This window comes from Fusarium poae, chromosome 1 (assembly GCF_019609905.1).
Source record: "Fusarium poae strain DAOMC 252244 chromosome 1, whole genome shotgun sequence".
In the NCBI taxonomy this organism is placed as follows: domain Eukaryota; kingdom Fungi; phylum Ascomycota; class Sordariomycetes; order Hypocreales; family Nectriaceae; genus Fusarium; species Fusarium poae.
This window is the reverse complement of record NC_058399.1, coordinates 10,349,974-10,372,429: the sequence shown is the minus strand read 5'-3', so window position 1 is coordinate 10,372,429 and position 22,456 is coordinate 10,349,974. Positions and strand designations below refer to the sequence as shown.

The 22,456-nt window shown below is 49.4% G+C and overlaps 7 protein-coding genes across 7 annotated transcripts; 5 read left to right on the top strand and 2 right to left on the bottom strand.

The window, feature by feature from the left end:
* Nucleotides 1–1,355: 1,355 nt before the first annotated feature.
* Nucleotides 1,356–1,930, top strand: RPL30 (60S ribosomal protein L30; the record flags this gene model as incomplete). Its single annotated transcript, XM_044847910.1, has 3 exons — nt 1,356–1,434; nt 1,496–1,650; nt 1,832–1,930. The coding sequence occupies 3 exons, from the start codon at nt 1,356–1,358 to the stop codon at nt 1,928–1,930; spliced, it is 333 nt and encodes a 110-aa protein (XP_044713826.1).
* Nucleotides 1,931–3,764: 1,834 nt separating this feature from the next.
* FPOAC1_003342 (uncharacterized protein) lies at nt 3,765–5,709 on the top strand (the record flags this gene model as incomplete). Its single annotated transcript, XM_044847909.1, has 2 exons — nt 3,765–4,368; nt 4,418–5,709. 2 exons carry the CDS (start codon nt 3,765–3,767, stop codon nt 5,707–5,709), a joined length of 1,896 nt encoding a protein of 631 aa, XP_044713825.1.
* A 5,757-nt stretch (nt 5,710–11,466) lies between these two features.
* On the top strand, nt 11,467–14,032 carry FPOAC1_003341 (uncharacterized protein; the record flags this gene model as incomplete). Its single annotated transcript, XM_044847908.1, has 2 exons — nt 11,467–12,580; nt 12,633–14,032. The coding sequence occupies 2 exons, from the start codon at nt 11,467–11,469 to the stop codon at nt 14,030–14,032; spliced, it is 2,514 nt and encodes an 837-aa protein (XP_044713824.1).
* Nucleotides 14,033–15,140: 1,108 nt separating this feature from the next.
* Nucleotides 15,141–17,927, top strand: FPOAC1_003340 (uncharacterized protein; the record flags this gene model as incomplete). Its single annotated transcript, XM_044847907.1, has 1 exon — nt 15,141–17,927. One exon carries the CDS (start codon nt 15,141–15,143, stop codon nt 17,925–17,927), a length of 2,787 nt encoding a protein of 928 aa, XP_044713823.1.
* A 547-nt stretch (nt 17,928–18,474) lies between these two features.
* Nucleotides 18,475–18,989, bottom strand: FPOAC1_003339 (uncharacterized protein; the record flags this gene model as incomplete). Its single annotated transcript, XM_044847906.1, has 3 exons — nt 18,475–18,645; nt 18,703–18,818; nt 18,878–18,989. 3 exons carry the CDS (start codon nt 18,987–18,989, stop codon nt 18,475–18,477), a joined length of 399 nt encoding a protein of 132 aa, XP_044713822.1.
* A 1,351-nt stretch (nt 18,990–20,340) lies between these two features.
* On the top strand, nt 20,341–21,868 carry FPOAC1_003338 (uncharacterized protein; the record flags this gene model as incomplete). Its single annotated transcript, XM_044847905.1, has 3 exons — nt 20,341–20,719; nt 20,770–20,943; nt 20,997–21,868. The coding sequence occupies 3 exons, from the start codon at nt 20,341–20,343 to the stop codon at nt 21,866–21,868; spliced, it is 1,425 nt and encodes a 474-aa protein (XP_044713821.1).
* A 171-nt stretch (nt 21,869–22,039) lies between these two features.
* FPOAC1_003337 (uncharacterized protein) lies at nt 22,040–22,453 on the bottom strand (the record flags this gene model as incomplete). The annotated part of the gene is made up of 1 exon (XM_044847904.1): nt 22,040–22,453. The coding sequence occupies one exon, from the start codon at nt 22,451–22,453 to the stop codon at nt 22,040–22,042; it is 414 nt and encodes a 137-aa protein (XP_044713820.1).
* Between the last annotated feature and the right edge of the window lie 3 nt (nt 22,454–22,456).

Here is a 22,456-nt window from a genome sequence, read left to right as displayed (position 1 = left end):
CATACTAGGAAAACGCCCATGATATCATGATGTTTATCACAAAATTGTGCAGTGCAAAAGTATAGTCCAGTTCTGAATGTAAGATTTCAATTTGCCTAATCGACGCCCTGTAACTAGCGAGTTTTAAGAGGTCCTTATTTGACAAGCCATTTTGACGCCAGAAAACCCATATTCCATCCTATCAATCATTCCTTTAAGCCTCAGACTTGAAAGCGTCGGGGAAACGACGGATGTTGCGCTCAAGAGAACCGTGGTTGGAGAGGAACTGGACGTAAGCACCGTCGACCTTGACGCGGCCGGCAGCCTTCTTGTCGAGGTACTCCTCACGTCGGAGAGGGGTGAAGCCCCAGTTCTTGGAGACAATGATCTTTTGTCGGCCAGGGAACTTGTACTGAGATCGGCGGAGGGCCTCGAGAGCGATGGCACGGTCTGGGAGTGGATTAGTAAGATAACTCAAGATGGATTGGTAATCGGATTTTGACATACTAGCATCACGAGTGCGGACGCTCATGAGAATCTGGCCAATGTTGACACGGGCGACAGTGCCGTTGGGCTTACCCCAAGCACCACGCATACCGGTCTGCAGTCTATCGGCACCGGCACAAGACAACATCTTGTTGATACGGACGACGTGGAAAGGGTGAGCACGGACTCGGAGGTGGAAACCCTCCTTACCGGTGTTCTTGACCAGGTACTTGTTGGCGCAAATACGGGCGGCCTCAAGAGCCTCAGAGCTCAGCTGCTCATACTCGTTGGAAACGAGGTGAATGCAGAGAGGGAAGTCATCGACGTTGGCGCGCTTTCGGCCAAGATCGAAGATTCGGATCTTGGGGTCGGGGACACCACGGTTGAACCGAGACTTGGGATACGGCTAGAGGTGAAGTCAGTACTGAAGTCATCGCCAAAGGGTAATTTCGTCGCAGTCAGAGAAACTGCCCCCGCAAAGGAGCAGCATGGAGAGTTTCGTCATGGAATTTCCAGAGACCCGAAATCCTCCAATATTTCTCATAAACGTCGAATGCGATAAAACGGACCTTGTTCTTGCAGTATCGGTAGCAACGAGCGGGACGGCGCGCCATTTTGTCGGATTGTTGATTGATCTGGGCGGAGTTGGTTGTGGGAGGGAAGATGAGTTTCGCGAGGGATCCCAAATGCCTGCCTATCTCTGAACTGTGAACGCTTAGAAATCCGGAGTCGCCACCCGCCCCACCCGATTAGGGCTCACAAGGAAAGTGGGTCTGGCATGGGGCACACTTTCCTCAAAATCATTTTGACTTGAATCTTTTTTTGATTCAACTCCAGCAATCCATCACCAAACGACAAGTCGCCGCCAACCAGTCGCCCAATCAGTCAAAATGGCCCCCGTCAAGAAGAGCAAGAAGGATGCCAACAGCATCAACTCCAAGTTGGCGCTTGTTATGAAGTCCGGAAAGGGTATGCATGAAAAATCACAAGATTCATGATGCAGGAACATTTGGCTAATTGGTATTTTCAGTCACTCTTGGTTACAAGTCTACCCTCAAGAGCCTCCGATCCGGCAAGGCCAAGCTCATCATCATTGCTGGCAACACTCCTCCTCTCCGCAAGTCTGAGCTCGAGTACTACAGCATGTTGTCCAAGGCCCCCATCCACCACTTCTCTGGCAACAACGTAAGTGACAATTTTTCTAAAACTACTGTCATCTTGCAGATTCCTGCAAGATGACACTTCTCGGAAATGCTTGCTTGACAACATTTCTTTGGCTTCAAGGACTCTCTAGTCCTTGCGGCCTACCCAGAGAAGAAGTCATCTCGACTTTGGAGGGTTCATAAGCTTACTCGTAAATCCACAGATCGAGCTCGGTACCGCCTGCGGTAAGCTCTTCCGATGCTCCACCATGGCCATTCTCGACGCTGGTGACTCCGACATCCTCAGCGACCAGCAGGCTTAAATGTCTCGTTGATAGAGAATGTTTTTCAAGGCGTTTCGGGGTAAAATGGGTCTAGGGCATTTGAGGATATACCAAACAAGGGTGATGAAAAGCGACGACTCTTAGTGAGAACATGTAGTGCCATGCAAAGCATAGCAGTTCTCCCCATGACCTATGTGTCGTGGGCTTAATTGGACCTGGTACTGTATGCCGGTTCAAGTCAATGAAAGAAATAAAGCTCATGAACATTGTTCCCCGAAACCGATTGTCCTATTTGCTGTAATTGAGTGTCATGATGTAGTTGCTTCCCAGTCCAGTTCATATGCAAGATTCATATTAAAGCATTCAGCTCTTCGTGCCAAGGCTGTAGATAATAGTACGATCTATAGTTATATTGCTGCCAGTCTGCTAGGTTAGGTATTTCTGCTTTTCCAGATTGCTGTGTTCTGAAAACACTGATTTCCTCCAGAGCAGAACAGCGACAGGTCAGGAATGTCTTAGTTACATATCCCAACAGCTAACAACACCAGACTATAGAGAACAATTACATGTTGACTGACATGATGAAGGAAATAGCAAATCTTCCGGTCATTATACGAGACTATACCAAGCTTTATTTTGTTTCAACCTTGACCATCCGATCTTAGATTAGTGGATTCATTTTCTCTGAATCCCCAGTTAAACCCTTCAACGGCGATCAGCAGTGAATGAATACAAAGTTCCGCCATGGTTATTAATCGTATGTGAAATACAAGTAGCTTCTATATTTTGGTACTTATTCTTAATCTGCTTAAACAATGAGTATACTATTCATTTTGCAACCAGTTGACTACATAGTAGACTATCAAAACAACACACGATACCCATTTAAAATTCCCATCCCAGCATAACAAAGCTTGAACCGCAATTTCCAGACCTCATGGGACATATAAAACCGAGGTCATGCACAGTATGCATTGATCAATGCCTGGTCTTGTCTTCAGCGGGAGACAAACCTTGGTAGGCACAAGGTTCAAGTAAAGCAAATGTGACAGCAGCTTCTGGGGAAAGATCCGTAAAATCCACAAGAATGTCCCCCCTGAGAGAACCGTTCCATTTTAGCAGCCACTCGTTACCTGTTCGACACTACACGTCAGCAGTGTCACGGATTTAGATTGGCTGTTACAGTATGAGTGAATTGTCCATATCAACTGTATAGCATAATAGTTCGCTGAGGTGGCTTGGGCGCTGTGATCGAGGGTTAACAAAGGTTTGAGTTTGAGTCCCTGCATAACTTCAATTTATTCTTAATTTCTTTGTCCTCATCTACCGACTGCAACCCAAATATGAAATTTTCTTTCTTCTTTCATCTCTACACACTCTTATCTCTCAAATTTCTCACCTCCAAAACATCGACTTCACCGCCAATACAGTATTTGCTGGGCCGGCATAGCTTGTTTCAACAGCATCCAGGCTAGGCTGCCCCAGAAATATCGACCTTCTGGACGCCAACGCCACACGCTAGAGAGGCAGGCCCCTAGGCACCCCGTACCTTAGCAACGTCCCTTCTGAGGCGCAGACGGACTGTTGTTACTGTACCGTATTTGGTAACGGTACAGACAGGACACTCCTATTTCAGTGCCGACACTTCTTGTTGGGTGCATTCCACGTTCCAGATCACCGGGCGAACGTGCAACACAACATAACCCAAGAAGCAGACGTTACAACAACTTTTTACCACACAATATCTATACCCCGACGGCGAATGTCCTGGTGTTGCTCTCATATTCTTGAGACACCGCCAACTGTTCCTACGTTCCGTCGCTAAAACCATACGACCCAACACAACCCAACCAACCCCAAATTCATATTCAGCATGTCTGCCGCTACAAAGAAACCCCCGGCGGGTGGTGTTGGCCGAGTATCTCAAACCGATTCTTCTTCCTCAGCAAGCCCTTCTCCCTCACCGCGTCCTGGCTCCCGATCAACTACTCCTACCAGCAACGGCCATTCCCGAACTCGATCGCTACGAACCAACGCACCTGTATCTGCTCGTGCCGCTATTGCCCGGAGAGATACTCTCAGCGCCTCCGATTCAGATGCGCGAGCCGAAGCTGCTGCCGCCGTAGAGGACCTCCAGAAGCGTTTAGAAAATGAAGAGAAGTCTTCACTTCAATACAAGCGCCAGGCCGAGGTTCTTCAGTCCAAGCTTGACGAGGCGGTCAAGGAGTCGGCCAAGCTGGAGGAGAAGGCACATGAATATGAAGAACAAATCGAAACTTTGAGTAATGAGAAGAGAGAGGTGACTCGTCAGATGCGTGAGATGGAATCCATTTACGAGTCGGAACGCAGCTCTATTCTTAAGGAGAAAGAGGAGATGGCGAACCGAGAGGAGGAGATGCAGGCCATGATCCAGCGACTCAAGGAAAGTCTAGCTCAACGAAACAACATTGTTGAGGACCCTCGTCCTTCCAGACAACGTAAGTGCATTTATTACTCTCATCATTTCCCCCGCTCACAATTGTTTAGACTCTGGTAATTCATCGCCATCCCTTGAGAATGGCAGCTTCGCACCCCCCTCCTCCATACAGCGCAGCGACTCCCGAAATAGCTCGAAACTTATCCTTCAGAAAGACAAGCTTATCGAATCGCTACGACTGGAACTCGCCGAGGCTCAGATCAAGTTGGTGGAGACGGAGAACCAGGGTGGCGGTCGACTACATGAGGTCGAGCGACTCCTCATGGAAGCACGCATGGCCAACGCTCGACTTATGGAGGACAATGAGAGTTACCAGCTTCTTCTACAGGAGCGCACTCTCAAGGGAGACTTTGGGCAGAACGACTTCAGTTATATGGGCAGCAACTCTAACCAGGACGCCCTGGCTGCCCTGGAAGGCAAGGCAGGAGGCTCTAGTCTTGCTGATGAGTTGTCTGAAGCAACTGAGGGCGAGTCTGTCTCTGATGGCGACCGCCGTCTCGAATCCGAACTCAGGTCTATGAAGGAGCAGAACAAGGCGCTCACACTATATATTAACAAGATTATTGAGCGTCTTCTTCAGCACCAGGACTTTGAGTCGATCCTTGACACGTCCGGCGATTTGAAAAGTCTCCCAGATACCAATAAGGAACTTCCGCCTGCCCCCGTCGACAAGCAGCAGCAGCCGCAGCAACAGCAGCAGCAGCTATCTGGAACTATTCTCCAGCGAGCCAAATCTATGGCCCCCGGTCCTACCAAACCAAGGCCCAGGCCAATTTCAGTCATGCAGCCCTCCACCTCCTCAGACCACACCGATCCCGACAAGGCGCCTAGCATTCCCATCGGCTTATCCAGATCAACAAGCACGCGGCGGAGTCCACGGCCACACTCTGACCAATTTACCGGGGCTGCCAGCCTGGTCAGCCAGATGTATCGGGGGCCAGACGGCCCCGTCTCTCCACCACTTGGGACTCCACGGCATTCCCAAACCTTCTTCTCGCCCCCCAACAACTCGGGTAACCCTAACGCGGCCGCCCGGGTGCCTTCCGGAGCATCGGTGGCCACCAGCGGCAACTTTCCTGGGATGCGGAGTGAGACGTCAAGCTTGAGCGGAGAGTCTGGTGAATTGTCCATGTCGACACCGCCGTCGCAGTCGCCGCCCCGAGCCCATTCTGATAGGCACACAACGTCGTTCGCGGGAGGCAAGCCACGGCCACTTCGACTGGTCCAGGAGAACCCTGATGCCGTCAAGGAGAACAAGAGAGCCAGCTGGTACTCGCCATTCACCTGGGGCGCCAAGAAGGAAGAGCAGCGGGTGCCTTCAGGCAACCCCATTCCCGAGTAGGACGGGAAAGGGCTGTAGGAAGGACCTGAGCTTCAAGAGATTATGCCGTGCGATGGTGTATTGTTAATGGGACGCAATGGTTGGATATATACGTTCATGGAACATCCATAGGGACTGATGACTGGTCATGTACGGTTCACGTCATTAGATATAGCGGCGTTTGGTTCATGGATTATCGTTGGCTTTATCGATGCCGTCTCGCAAGCAATGGGTGGTTTTTTGGGGATTGTCCTGGTTATCCTTGGGATAAGTTACGGGCAGTACCAGGTTATTACGGGTGCACATGACTGTTGACGACGAATTGTGAATGGAGGCATGATGTTTTCTAGATATAGACTTATGAAAAGCACTCGTGTAGCGAGTTTGCAATCATGACATGTTTGATGATTTGACTTGTTCGCTCGTGTAGTATAGTGAAGTTTATCAGTGCTAGAGAGCATCGAATGTGGCTTGAATTCCACGACGCAATCAGTCCTTTGCCTTGAATGAAACGTGTAATAGCTACGGCACAGTCCGACTCTTTGGCATGACCGTTACTGTACGGGTTGCACGATCTCATCAAACCGTTTTCCCCATCTGACCAACCATTGCTGGCCTCAAATGCAATGTGAGCCTACTGGTTTAGATTAGGCAGCCTGCAGCCAATTCACCAGTTTATGAACAGATGCCACGCTGAAATCAAGGAATATGACGTCTATACCAAACCCTACATGCAGCATGTGCAAAATCAATAGGACTCTGCGATGCTGCTTAGCCGAGGAAACATACCAATGAGTCTATATGTACAAGAAATCACTCAGACATTATGATGTGTAGAGCAATTATTCGTAAGCGCGCGCAAAGATCAAGACATGCCAACGCAACACACATATCCCAAAAGGCAAGTGGCCTGTGGCACGAGGAACATCCCGTTGACAGCTCAGACGGCACGACGCGGGATGATCATCTGCGCAGGAACCCGAGGCGGCGATAGGCCGGATCATGACATGTCAGCCTTGGAAGGGTGAGGTAGCAAGACAAAGAAACCCAGGAAATGGCGCGTGGGTTTTGAAGATCAGATAGGCTGATAAAGTATGAGGTGTACAGGTAGGTACATGGTGATTTGGGGGGACACGATCAGGGTTGTGATGATTATCTACTGGTTGGTATTGGTGGTGATTGAGTTTGTTATTTTGCTGTCATAGCAGGGGTTCAGAATTTGGCAGCTGACACTGACTCTGACTCTATTCTCACAAACATATTGTTGAAGGATTCAAAGAATCAGGACTGTCCAAGTGGCTGAGCTTTCAGGAATCGGTGATTGAGTTAATGCTCGGTTAGGGCTGACGAATCGAGATTCTGGTGTTCTTGTTGTTGCATCTCGAAACTTGTCTTGTTCACCTGCATGAACCTTTCATGTTACACAGCCCAAGAATGGGGGACTCAAGTCAGTCACTCGCTCGGCCTTGGCCGTATCGATCTCGTCCTCCGTTATTGAGCCTGATCTCACAGAGACATTTATTGAAATTGTGGCTTGGGTCTTACTCGAATCTCTTACTCTCTCGCCGTCTGTGCCTTTGAACATGTGCCACACTCGAAACCTGTGGTGGAGACAGATACTCGTGTCAAACTGTGAGAGGCTGAAAAGGATATAAGAGTGGCTTCGATCTAGACGAAGCTGAGTGCTTGGTTTGGTGGGACACTGCCGTTCCTGTTGCATTAAGCAGGGAGCCGATGTACCCCAGAGTTCAAGACTTTGCATCAGGCATCTGTCGTGAACGGAAGCCGAATCTAGGACCCGGCATATTTCGAGTTACAGTCCTCACCTCGGAAGGGCGAGCGGACGTTGATACCCCTCTGTTATTGAGTATGCATAGGACGAGGGGAAGCATGCATCATGCAAATGGAGTTCAAACGATGCCCATACATGTTTCCGTCTGGTCCGAGACCGTGGGTCATCAAATCGATTCAGGGTAGCTGCTGGGGTTTCAACTTTGAAGCGCAAGTACAACGCTTGGAGCAGAGAACGAAACCTGGGGCGGGATTGACAGTGCAGAAGCAAGGCCTCGCTTGCTGTGCATAGTCATGCGACTTCTTTCGCTTCTTTCTACTCATGTGTTGCTATTTTGTGCCAAACTCGGTTACTGAAATATGGCAGCTCAGTAGCCGAGGCAGCATTGTTGTCATGAAATCCCAGTGACCAGGACTAATAACCATGAACCTTGTGACGATATGTAGCAGCGTTGACAATGATCAGCATAACAGCCTGCCTGCATACTCGTCTTTCTGGGGGAGTCGGCAACGCATACGCAACATGATAACGGTGTTTAATTCCGTGGCTCCGCCTGAGTGCTGTAAAGGCTGAGCAACAAATCAAGTCAATTAACCAGGATCTTTCCCATTCACAACTCCAACGTCTCACATGTGCCCGGACTGTCCTTTCCGGTCCCCGGCCACCAAGATAGGAAAGCATTGTCAACAGAATGTGCGGTCAAAGGGAGTCACGAGTTTTTTTTTTTCCATCTTTTTTTTTCCCTGATAACAACGCGAATACCGAAACGATACATACCTACGATTATGGTATGTAAGAGTCGGTGAGATATCGTAGTGTCAGTGTACCATACTGCTAGGGCTAGTGCCGTGTGGTTCCTGGGACTTTGAGCAAACAAAGTGCCCAGACTAATTGTTGGAGTGGTTTCCGGGACTGTGATGTTGTTTCCGGCTGGCTTGTCTGCTTGTCAAACGGGGCATTTTCTTGCTAGTGAAATGCCCTGGTCAGAACGGTCTGTCAGGGGGGTAGGAGCAGGAGCAGGAGCAGGAGGAGTGAGGAGTGAGGACCGGCTATTGGGGGCCTGCCCGTCCGACACATGCGGAGTGTTCCTTTTCCTCTTCCTACTCCTACCACGGAAGCCACAAGTTCCATGACGTGCAGCCTGTAAATTATGACCGTCAGATTTAATTCTGCATTGCGAATGAATGTCAAAAGAGGAGGTTGAAGCAGGTTTTCAATGTCCACATGATGTGTGATGAGTATCGACATCGACTGCTGAGCCGCAGAGCACAGATAGACCTTGAGCCACTAGGAGCCGTTAACAACGTGGCTGCGAGTATCTTTTTACAGTGGGCTATAGGCTCAGTCAATGACAAGATAGCCCTCAATAAGAAGACTGCATTATATGTACCTCCTAGCATAATGTACTCAGCCGTATGGTGGAGGGACAGGGCTGTGTGTATCCAAGTCGGCTACAGATAAAATTTTCCCCTTCTGACCGTCTTTGCGAGGTCCATCGGGGTTTTCTTCTAAGTCGTCTTGATACGGAGCTGGGACTGGTTCGTGGGCTTCTTTTCTCCCCACCAACATCGATTCGTATGTATCGCCGATAGTATAGTGACTTTGTCTTGAAAGATCCGAGACTTTAGACTTGGCATTACCGACAGAGATTGAGAAGAGGGGCATTAAAAGAAAGAAGAAAAAGTGGCTTATTTTCTTCCATTTTTGTCTCTTCTCATCCGGTGTAACAAACCTGATGAATTGTGGTGATAATGGAAGAGTGTAGCTACATTGAGTTAGCTATTCGTCTAGCTTAACAAAGAAGCGAAATGGAAGTCGAACCCAAGTGCTTGATCTGAGCCCAGATGGTTCTGTGTGTGGGAGCAATCAGGTACCGGCTACAGGGGTATCATCCGCCAAACGCCAAACCAGGGCCTCTCCGCTCCGCCCACGATTGGATCCTTGATGTCGCGCCCGGTGCCAGGAACCGGTTGCAGGGGGAGTTGCGAGTACGAATTTCATTGTGAATGGCTCAAGTGAGAGAAGGACTCAAGGAGCATATTGTTGGTTAGGTCTCGATTGATTATGTATTGACAAAAGGATTCACATAGCGCGATACGACACAGACCACAAACGTACCTACTGTTATTAGTCCTTTTAATTATAAACTGCTTTCGTCATTCATTTTTTTCGTTGCATGTTTCTCAACATCACATCGCTCGATGCCCAGACCTGGCTTGGGCCTGGGCTTGGTGCTTGGTGCTTGGTGCTTGCTTGTTCGGCTTACCAGGTACACTATCCGAAACTTCCAGTACTTCCAGTACTGTACAAATCTCGCTCGCCTTACTTGCATACTGCTACATATTCATAGTCACATGGACAATTGTCTCGTCCTTGGTTGATGTCTGTGTCTCTTCAGTACGTACTCAACCCGGTTTACACATTGGGGGTAGTGGGATGCCCAACGATTGTATCTTGATGGACAGATATGATGCTGTAGACATGTAGGCAATACTGTAGGCCAATGTTTATTTCCTATTATAATGTATAGCAACAGTTCAACATGTTGTGTATGGTCGTCTCCGTCACTTACAGTTGACCAGCAACCCAGCCTACACCCACTTTGCCGTCAATCAGTGAGGAGAAGCATCCATTTGTAGTCAAGGATTCATTGAGACTGTAGAGCATTACGACATTGTTTTGGTGTCAACTCTAACATGCCCCTCGTGGCTTATGTTTACTTTTTCTCTATTATCTCTTTTGTTTCTTAATGCCTAACCTAAGCCTCTGAATCGATAATCAGTAAACCAATAAATGTGTCAATATTGACACCCACGCTACCCTCGACTTATCCAGCTCAACAAGAAAGAAGTTGTGTCTCACATAAACTGAGCAGGGCTTTACCTAGCAGCCTCCATACTTACTCTAGGTACCAGGTCAAAGTCGACCCGACAGATTGTGTCATGCTTCCACGCTAAGTTAAACAGACCAATCCAATTGAGTTACCCCAGCCCAAAACCGCCCCTACGTGATTCCTTTTTCAGGTTCCTTTTCCAGGTCCGGGCCCATCTCAACCCATGTCATTCTGATTTTTTGGGGGGCGCATCTCTCTTCCGGTCGTCGCAGTCAGTCAACGAGTGAGTGAGAAACAGACAGAAAAAAAACGAGAGAAAGAGGGGGAGAATATTTTCATATATGTACAAGCTGCATTAGATTGATTTCTTTCTTTCTTTCTCAATCACGGGCATTAAGTATATGTACCTGCGTACTACACACAGCACCTACAAGTACAAGAACCGGACCCTCACTCAACGGGTAACAGGATTAGTAGAGAGTGCTCTGCCCTGCGGATATAGATACGGTCGGGTACAACATCAGCGTCACCTTTTTTCTGCCTTTTCTCACTAACTTGCCTACAGTTACAGCACAGTTGCAACAACGCTACATCCACCCGTCACTGGCTTGGCCTCCCGTACACCCACCGTCACTCCCACCAACCATCATTGCTACCTCTACCTCTGTAACTCAATTTAGGTATTCCCACCTGCCTTCATACCATCACTCACTCTTGACCTCAACACCACTTTTTTTTACGACAACAACAACCGATTTGCTGCATCTCGTCATCGCATTGTTTTCACTCTTTCCAGTCCAGTCCAGTTCAGCCCAACCCACCGTAACGTACCGTGCCATTCGATTATTTCGCTTTCTATTCCTCAATAGTCACCCTACATCGACGTGACATCCTTTCTAGCCATATTCCGTCTGCCATATTCTCAACAGACAGGTCCCCATAGCCGTCCGGAATAGGTTGGTTAGCTTTGTGAGCTCTCCCTATTATCCCGAGGCCTTCGATTTCGGCCACACGCCCATTCTGTTTCAATGACGAGCCAACCACAATGATTGATATTGAAATCTGCTCTGCAATTCATTGTCCCTGCTAAGGCCCGTCCCGGTGGTATGCTCGCTCGGCATTCACTCCACCACTACCACAGGCCATCGTCATCATGGACAAGTCATCTGCCGTCACAGACGGCCCCTCCGGCGTCGGTCGTGCTGCCCATAACATGGCTGACAGACGGCGTTCCAACACACCCGACCCTTCTGCAACGTCCTCAAGCGCATCGAAGCAGTCCTCCGCCAACAATTCCATAGGCCCGTCGCCCTTCGCCTCGAGAGATTCTTCCCCCACGCGGCGTCCTCGAAGAACCGCTTCGGCAAACCGGTTGACTGGTACTCGATCTCGAAAAAACAGCCAGACTGATAACAGTCCTTCGCGACAGAAACGACCCAACCCATCAGCTGCCACACCATTACGCTCTCTGTCTTTGACAGCCACACCCACACTCCTGCTTTCCCAGGAACAACAACAACAACAAATCCAAGCTCCGACACCCCTAAAGCCAAACTTCAACGTAGACCTCAAGGATAGCCCGCGATGGCCTATATCGCCCCGTTTGCGATCACCACCTCCCCAGTTTAGTACCAGGCCACCAGTGCCTGCTCGTCACAGCGATCAGGAGCTCCCTTCTATCAGCGTGCAACGACCTTCGCCGTCACCACAGCCGCCCATGGAGAACCAAGCAACATCAGAGAGTGAAATGGAGGAAGCGTATCCCTCTGGTGTGCGCACTCCTGCCAGAGGGCCGTTGGAGACTGTCCAAGAGGTCAGCTTGCCAAATTCGCCCAATCCTCCCAGTGCCAGTGCTTTGGTGGAAAAAGTGAAAGAAAAGCTATCGAACCCGGAGAATTATTCCGATACCGCACTTGTTGATGGAAGGACTTTGCGGACCAGAACCAGCCTAATAGGCCAAGAAAGCGGGAGCGATAACAACAAGAATGAGGTGCGAAGACCAACATCTGTTCCTCCCCCGATGATTACTCGACAATCTAGTGCTTTGTCGAATAAGCAAATGAAGTCTAAGCAAGATGGTTCTATCCAGACCATGACAGTAGAGACCGAGACTGTCCCAAGCGTACCGCAGGTTGCGCTCACTACTACCCAGAAGGCCGAAGCATCTACTGGAACCCTCAAGACCAAACAGAGTACCGAGACAATCAAGCCCAAGAAGGACAAGAAAAAGGCCACACGTAAACAACCCGCTGTTAACGCAGGGAATGGTAAGCTAGACAAATTATAGCTGACTGTATATGTCTGCTAACACTGCTCCAGCATCTTCCAAAGCTGATGTCTTCGAGGCAACTATCGCTAGCGCTGTCGACGAAGCTAATACGTCGGATTCTGAAGAAACCTTTGTTTATGATTCCAACCCCCCTGATAACAACGATCGAGCCGGACGACGTTTCCATTCGCGAACTCCTAGCGCTACATCGATGGCTAGCCAGGCTGATCGCCAAAACTTGCGATCCATATACGGCATCATGGAGAACGGTGGCCCTGCTCATGGGCCTAAGAAGACGATGAAATTCGTCAACACCTTCAACCCTAACGGAAATGAGACCTTGACAGTCGAGACCGAGGACGGAAAGGGTTCTAACCGCAGTGGTGGCAGTGGCTCGACGCGAGGTACTGCGAGACACCATCATCATATTGGTCGCTGGGGTCGGCAGCCTGGCAATGGCCACGCCTCGCTCTTTGACAACGAATCCCCATTCCCGAATGCGGCAAGATCGAAGCTTGTCAGCAACAACTCACGCCGTTCTTCAGGACCCCCAAGCCCCCGTCAAGCACACTCCAACCGCAACTTCGGCCACAAACGTTCTGCTATGCAAATGTCGTCCAGTTACGATATGGATGACACAACAGGTGCCGACGATGAGCGTACACCTCTTATCGGCTCGGTCCGTTCGGGTCGTTCAGGCCGAAACCGCCGTGGACCACACAACCTCCGACAGGCTGAATCACAGACATTCGCAAGGCGATCGTCATACCTGAATCGGTTTGCAGCATGCTTGGTCCTCACCATGATGTTCATGCTTGTGATTACCGGCGCCATCGGCTTCATGTTTGCAACTTCACAGCCAATGACGGGCATCGAAATCATTGCCATACACAACGTGGTGACCAGTGACCAAGTCTTGATGTTTGATTTGACTGTCAAAGCACACAACCCCAATATCGTCGTCGTTACGATCGACCACGCGAACCTGGAGGTATTTGCGAAATCAGATTATACGGGGACCGATTCAGATTGGTGGGCTCGGCCATTCCCTCATGGCCCAGATGATATCCGGATAGCCGATGACCCAGAGAACGATCCCCCATTAGAAGATCCCGATCCCGACGATGACCTCCGACCGAACGTTCTTCTGGGCCGTATCTTTGAATTCGATAGTCCACTGACATTTGAGGGGTCTTTGTTTCATCAGGGAACGTCTTCCTCGACTGGGGAGATGCAATTACAATATCCTCTCAACAACACAGTAGGGGGAGCAAGACGATGGGAACGAATCTACCAGAACGAGTTTGACTTGATCGTTAAGGGCGTGGTCAAGTATACTCTTCCGATGAGCGCACGCATTCGCAGCGCCACAGTGTCCGGGAGGAAGGCAGTCAGCCCAAACTCTTCGAACGATCCGTCGAACAGCACCAAGGTTGAATTCTCAACCTAGACCAGGAACTGCCTCAAGATAGGCAGAAGTCCTTCTCGCCTTTCTTTTGTCGACTGTCCGATTGTCTTATGTATTTTGAGCGCGCATAGCATGACGCATTAGGGAGCAACAGGCGTTGGATGTAAATCTCCATCCGCATTATGGTTGACCATCATAAGGAAATGGAGCTGCAAGATTTTGTGTTTGGCTTATTGGTTTTAGACAGGTTCAACGCACATGCTTCCTGTCAGGTGTTTCTTGGGTTATTTTTTCTTTTTTCACTTCAACCTGACTATCTCGCACCTCTTGTACCTCGTGGTGCACGCATGCTTGTTAAGAGGGTTCGGAGCAAGGTTAGGGATGGAGTTATTGCTTTCATTTTGTTTCTCAAAACCCATAGAAGGAAAAGCGGCAACTATTCGTTGTAATTGTAACGGCTTATGACAACCCCCAAGAAGAAAAAGAGCAAGTCAGATCAGATCGACTTGAAGAGGAAGATGTAGTTGGGAGCATATCAAACACTCCGATAGTTAGGGCGGGTAGAAGAGAGGTACATTTATGTTGAACAATAGTTTCAACACAAAATCTATTATTGTCGTAAAGATATTTATAAACTTTGAGATATAACTATGAATGCGCTGCCTTGTGTGAGAAAGCTAAGTGTTGTCAACTTTAGGTGCCTATTCCAACATTATGTCGATTTGAGATTATGGTTCTAGCGACTTTGTCAGCATATTCGCTGCCAGTCGGAAAGTGGCGGGTGTGGAGCCTCAAGCTTTTGATCCGCTTTTATCTTTTGCTCGTAGCTCTAGAGTTCCATGACTGCCTGGAGTCTTTTCATTAGAGCTTCGTGCACTCTTAATCTTTCTCTTATTTTATTTCGACGTGACTCTCAAGGCGTGATACTGACTTCGTCCCTCACTCGTAGCTGAGAGTCATAGCACGATAAATCTCACGTAACAATCTTATTTATTCTCAGGAATATAAAAGCGATACCCAGCAGCTAGCTACAACTTCTTTTCCTTCGACCCAAACCTTTGTTTTACACATATACCCAGGAATTGACACGACGAAATCATCCACTCGCTTCAACAACACGATATAGAGCGCATAAAGGCCCACTGTCAACATGTCCGGGCGACGCGACTTCCTCAACCAGGCAGCGCCCGAGAACTACGTCGCTGGTCTTGGTCGTGGCGCGACAGGTTTCACGACAAGATCCGATCTTGGTCCCGCTAGAGACGGTCCAAGTGAGGATCAGATCAAGGAGGCGCTTGCGAAACGAGCTGCTCAACTTGGTCTCGCGCCAGACAAGAAGGGCAAGGAAAAGGAGGAGGAGGAAGAAAAAGACGAAGAGCGATACCAAGACCCCGATAACGAAGTCGGACTTTTTGCCGGCGGTGTCTACGACAAGGACGATGAGGAAGCAGACAAGATTTGGGAATGGGTAGATGAGAGAATGGACCGAAGAAAAAAGCAGCGAGAAGCACGAGAGCAGGCCGAGAAGGACGAATACGAACGAAACAACCCTAAGATTCAACAGCAGTTCTCCGACTTGAAACGAGCGCTTGCCACTGTTACAGATGACGAATGGGCAAACTTGCCTGAAGTTGGAGATCTGACAGGCAAGAACCGACGTACCAAGAAGGCAATGCGGGAACGAGCGTATGCTGTCCCCGACAGCGCTCTTGCGGCAGCGCGCGATGCTGGTCAGATGGGAACAACGGTTGTGGATGACGATATGGCACCAAGTACTGGCGGCGATGCAGCGGACGGCACCATGACCAATTTTGCCAAGATTGGAGCGGCTCGCGACAAGGTGCTCAAGTCTAGGCTGGAACAGGCTGGTAGTGATTCCGTTGCTCCAGGCACCTCAACCAGTATTGATCCACAAGGCTACTTGACGAGCCTCAACAAAGCAGCTACGGGTAATCCAGCGGACAGTGTCGGAGATGTCAACCGTGTGCGCCAACTCTTGCAGTCGGTTGTCAAGACAAACCCTTCAAATGCTCTAGGTTGGATCGCAGCGGCACGACTGGAGGAGTTGGCAGGCAAGACTGTGACAGCACGAAAGACTATTGAAAAGGGTTGTGCGCAATGTCCAAAAAGCGAAGACGCATGGCTGGAGAACATTCGACTCAACGAAGACGTACCCGCCAATGCCAAGATCATCGCGCGAAGAGCCATTGAGGCTAACAGCACCTCGGTCAGACTATGGGTAGAGGCCATGAAGCTGGAGTTGATCCCAAGCAACAAGAAGCGAGTTATTCGACAAGCACTTGATCACATTCCGGAGTCGGAAGCTTTGTGGAAGGAGGCTGTGAGTCTGGAGGAGAGCGTCGATGATGCGAGACTTCTTTTGGCCAAGGCTACAGAGCTTATTCCTCTTTCTATCGATTTGTGGCTGGCATTGGCACGCCTAGAGACACCCGAGAACGCCCAAAAGGTTCTCAACAGGGCACGAAAGGCTTGCCCTACTTCTCACGAGATTTGGATCGCAGCCGCACGTCTACAGGAGCAACTTGGACAAGGAAGCAAGGTCAACGTTATGAAGCGTGCTGTCCAGGTTCTGGCTAAGGAATCTGCCATGCCCAAGCGTGAAGAATGGATTACCGAAGCTGAACGATGTGAAGATGAAGGCGCTGTCATAACTTGCCAAAACATTATCCGTGAAACCCTGGGCTGGAGCTTGGACGAGGACGACGATCGCAAGGACATTTGGATGGAGGACGCAAAGTCTAGTATCAACCGAGGCAAATACGAGACAGCAAGGGCGATTTACGCCTACGCCCTGCGGGTCTTCGTCAACAGCAGGACAATGTGGATGGCAGCAGCAGACCTGGAGAGAAACCACGGTAACCGGGAATCGCTCTGGCAGGTATTAGAGAAGGCCGTCGAGGCATGCCCCAAGAGTGAGGATCTGTGGATGATGCTGGCCAAGGAGAAGTGGCGGGCTGGAGAGTTGGATGCTGCTCGTCTTGTTCTCAAGCGAGCGTTTAACCAAAACCCCAACAACGAAGACATCTGGCTTTCTGCTGTCAAGCTGGAGTCAGAGAGTGGCAACGAAGACCAGGCGCGCAAGCTTCTGGAGATTGCTCGTGAACAGGCCCCAACAGATCGTGTATGGATGAAGAGTGTTGTATACGAACGAGTGCTGGGCAACGCCGAGGCAGCGCTTGACCTTGTCCTGCAGGCACTCCAATTGTTTCCTGCAACGCCGAAACTCTGGATGCTCAAGGGTCAGATCTACCAGGATCTAGGCAAGATTGGCCCGGCAAGAGAGACCTATGGCACCGGTGTCAAGGCTGTACCCAAGTCCGTACCCTTGTGGCTTCTATATGCCAGGTTAGAGGAGGAATCCGGCGCCACTGTCAAGGCTCGATCTGTGCTAGACCGTGCTCGACTGGCAGTACCAAATGATGCGCTGTTGTGGCGTGAGTCAGTGCGACTTGAACGACGAGCAGGCAACATGGTCCAGGCCAAGGCGATGATGGCCAGAGCGCAACGAGAAGTTCCCAAGAATGGTCTCCTCTGGGCCGAACAGGTTTGGTATTTGGAAGCACGCACACAGCGCAAGGCTCGCATTCTCGAGGCTATCAAGGCTGTGGACGGTAGCCCTGACATCTTTGTTGTCGCCGCGCGCATTTTCTGGGGTGAGCGCAAGAAGGAACAGGCGCAGAAGTGGTTCGAGAAGGCTATTGTGCTGGACAACGACTATGGAGACTCATGGGCTTGGTACTACAAGTTCCTGCTCCAGTACGGCACAGAGGAGAAGCAAGCCGATGTTGTGACCAAGTGCGTTCTCAATGAGCCTCGACATGGCGACGTGTGGCCAGCGGTCGCCAAGAAGCCTGCGAATGCTGGGAAGAGCTGTGAAGAGATTCTAAAGTTGGTTGTCGAAGAGTTGGAACAATAGGCTTGCCAAGATTAGCAGGCCAGCAACTGGTGGTATCTAGAACATGTATTGTTAAATGGTCCGGAGTTTAGGTGCTTGGCTATATGAAACTAATGAGCTTTAGACGGTATCTAGTGGGTAGCAAAGAAAATGACATCCTAAGTTTTAGGTTATAAAAATAAATAGTCCAAGAGCTATAGTCTAAGGAGCATAAAGTGGCCTACTCATTTCGTCTCTTATGCTTCCAGCGGCCAATTTTTCTGATACCCTAAGGGTGTTTAAGACGTGGAGGCTTAGCTACATATCATGCATCATTATATCCTAGTTTTCACAAGAACATCACTACACAGACAGTTCTTGATCTTTTGTTGACCGTGATTTCATTGCTCTTTACTATTGAATTACATTGTATGCAGAGAGACCCAGAGCTACCACACGGCCAGTCTCATGCTGCTGAGCCATGCATTACTATTCGCCCGCTCAAACCCAAACGGCACCGTAAGCTCCGACCTTGATTAGATAAATAATACAGTTGCTTTGATGTGTTCTTTCTTTGTCGACAAATCGTTTATTTGCCGCCACCGAACCAGCTTGAGATGCCACCCTTGGCCTTGGCAGCTTCGGCCTCGACGCGGTTGTCAAACTTGTCCACGACTCTCATGGCCTCGGCCTTTGCGTCCTTGGCAACAGCCTCGACGTTGCTCTTGAGGACACCAGCCTGGCGATCGGCCGCGGCGGTCTATAGTAGGGGTTAGCGATCAGATGAAGATAAGTTAAGCTCGGTGGGGTGACTTACAACTTGGTCAATCTTTTGACCAGTGGCGGCACCAGCTCCCCTCAGTTCGCCCTCGACGTTGGCGGTGCGACCAGGAAGGTGGCTCTTGATATCGGCAGCAGCGCTGTGGGCGTCACCTGATGTGAAAGTCAGTAAGATGGTTGATTGTTGGAATTGAGTGGCAGTTTGCGCTTACTCTCAGCCTTCTTCTCGGCAGCTCGGGGGTTGCCTCCAGCAGCGTAAAGGTAGTATCCAACACCGGTGGCGGCGGCACCACCGAGGATGAGAGGCATGCGAGACTTGGACATTTTGATTGTGTTGTTGTGTAGGTAGGTATGGTATTTGTGTTTTGGTAGAGAAAGGTGTGGAAAGAGTTGAGTATGGAGTGACAGTTGGAGAGATGATGGTTGGGGGTATTTATTATGACAAGCTCTTTCTGCTTCTGCCGTCGGAGCTACCTCATAGGAGCTTTCCTTCCCCTAAAGTATAATTGTCCTTGTTTTATCCCGGTTGTCATCCCGTCACGCCCCTCTTGTTTGGCCAGAAATTGAATTCCATGTGCTCATGCGAACGACAAAAGGTTGGTTGCAAGTACATGACGTAACAAGGCGGGGGAGACGAGACCAGCAGCTTGGATCATGATGGCACTGAATGCGGATACTTTACTTGGTACTTAACTAGACTGCTACCACGACCTAGAAAGGTCTATGGGAACTTGAATTGGCGAATAGTTATCACTGCAAGAAGATGTGTTTGTTTGTTATCGTGATCCCCATGTGCTATAATCACATCGAGGTAACTAAGAGTATATGGTTTTCTACGTCGTACATAATACAGTGACCCAACAAGTAATCAAATCATATGAGACACCTCAATGTCGTAATATGATTCAAACTGTCATAAAAAGAACTGGATCTAGATTCATCTTCTACTAGCACTAATGTACCTTGACTAACTCTGAATGAGCCGCGCTGCAGCTCACGATTTGCTCCAGGGAACGCCCCCACTTGGAGAAGCCAAGTACCCGCTGAAAAGCGGCATTACATCATTGAACTCGACCTCCACGCTTCAAGCTTGTCATCTTTATTTGATCAATGAAGATCATGAAACTTTTCTTCGATTGAGTGCGAACTAGAAGGAACTTCACTAGCAGCCGTTCACCCTTATTCTCAACATCCAAATCTTCCTACACTTACAACCTAGCGCAATTAATTTACCATGCGGCCTACAATGTGAAAAATACCCATCATTGTGATCAACACAGCGTCCGTCAATATTTGTCGCGGAATAAGCCTGCTTCAGCTGAACGCCCTGCCACAATAGGTATCGCCCAAATCAAGTTGGAGCCCCTAACAGTAGCGCCTACCCCAAGTTCAAGTTCACAACGCCAGCCCTTCAAAACATTACCTACTTTTTGACCCTTCATTTTTCTCAATCTCCTACCTATCCATTGATTTGACGTTCTACCTATAGTCGAGGTGACATTGTTGATGTTGTAGTGTCGTGCCTTGTCTATAACGAGCCTCTTGCTCAACCTCCCTTGTTTCAGACATCATACGTATCGTGTTTTCGCGCCATCATTGACCATCCACATAAAGAGAAGGTTCCTTCGCCACAGGGCAATCAGCCCTTGGCCATCAAAAGCCATACACAGCTACAATGCTGAGAGTCAAGAGCTCGCGCCGTCCCGCGGTACTCAAACCTACCGATTACGACCATGAGATTGCCCTGGTCGATCACGATGCCGCTGCGACTCCAACAGGGTCAGTTACACCGGAGCCCAATGATATAACGAGATACTCAACAACCTCAAGATTATTGGGCGTAGAAGAAGAAAGAGAAGAGAGCCAAGAACAAGATTGCAATGGGCAAAATGGAGAGCATCAGGATAACTCAAATAAGAAGCCTGACAACGCTCCAGCCAACGGGCATGACGACTCGCATACTGAAAACGGCAACGAGGTCCACCCGCCATCAAATCATGTTGAGGGCGAACAAGGCTTGCCGCCACAAGCCAGGCCATCAATTGAGATTCAAGGTCAGTAGAAACAAACCCAACATGTTACAACTCTCCTAACCTAGTGATAGAGCCTACACCTGATGCTTTCCATGGAGACCATCCCCAGGTGAAACCGAGGAAACCTCGCGTCAAGCGCGAAACTGCTATCGATATTCTGTACGAAAACGAACGAGGAGGCTTTCTTTGTGGCATTGCTTTGTTTTCTTCACAAGCTTTAGGTGGCCTTGATCCTCCTGCTTGGAGTAAGCTGTCCAACCCACAATCCTGGGCAATTGGCTAACCTTCTTGTCCCTAGCCAATGGCTATCATAAAGCGTCACCAAGCAATATACACAATGCGCAAGTGCCAGACCCTTCCTGGGAATGGGCGTGGCCAGAATGGCGCATCAACCACCAGGAGGGTGTTGATGAACATGGCTGGGAATACTCGTTTTACTTCTCAAAAAAGTTCTCGTGGCATAATGGAAAGTGGTGGAACTCATTCGTAAGGAGGCGTGCCTGGACCCGAAAGAGGATACGAAAGAGAGACGAGGATGTTTCGGCGGATCCACACATGCTCAACACTGGCTACTTTACGGTTCAGTCTGCGTCACACAAGTCGCGATTATCACATGCGAGTGTTACTAGCAGCCGACTTAGCCAGTCTAGTATGAGCCAAATGACCGCTGGCGATGGAGACGAGAAACCTCCCGACATCGATAATGTGGAGGACCTTGTGCACGCCCTCCGACAAGCAAGGATAGACCGTGAGAAACTTGATGCTGTCGACAACTATATGGAACACGCAGAGGACCTCCATAACCTCCAGCATGAGATGCATGAGATTATGTCTCTCTTTGTCTTCCAGCAATCACGTCGAATATTGCTCAGCAGATTGATGGAGATCCATGACGAAACCACGGCGCAAGTAAAGAAGACCAACACAACTGAACTTCGAGAGCGAAACCAAGCTTTGAAAGATGCCATACATCACGCCGATGAAGAAGTTAGAAAGTTGGCCTACTGGAGCGATGTCAAACAAATGGCTGAGAACGGCGAGGCAAAAGAGGCCGTCAAGGGAAACAAGGGATGGGATGAAAGCTGGGAGGGCGTGGATCAGAGTGGCGGCGCCCACCCGTTACGGGACAAGGCTACTGTCAACGGCAAGAAACCGTCAGCGGATACATGAGCGAAGGGATTTGCCAAGAACGGGGGTGATATAAAATCATGGGAGGAAATACAGGCGTCGGAAGTGAGAGACAAGGCGTTATTTGACATGGGCTTGTCGGGAAATTCTATCATTAATCACAAGCGGCATAATTGATTTTTGTAGTATGTGCTCTTCGTTTATAATATACATCTACGACTCTTGAGAAGGTCGGCAGTGAGGAAATACTACATGGTAGTCTTTGAGGACACACGTGACCCGTCCGACATCGCGGGCCTCTTTATCGCGATAACACCCGCCCGCGCCAATCTTTTTCCGCCATGCCACCTTGGGACTTAAATGTTCGAGGACCCAGCACCAGCATACTACGGGCATTTGTAACCTCATAGCGCCTTCAACCATGCGTGACTTATGATCAATGTCCCTGGGGATCAAATCAGTATGGAGGGCTCGGTCGCGATGCTCGGCCTTTACAGGACCTTTCCTGATTTCCAGGGCCCTAATGCCCTCCCGGGTCCTGAATCCATATACAGCAATTCGATTTGAATCAACTACAGCGCAAACGAAAGGCACGAGCTCGGCTGGGTCCTCGGAGACAGCTCTCATTTC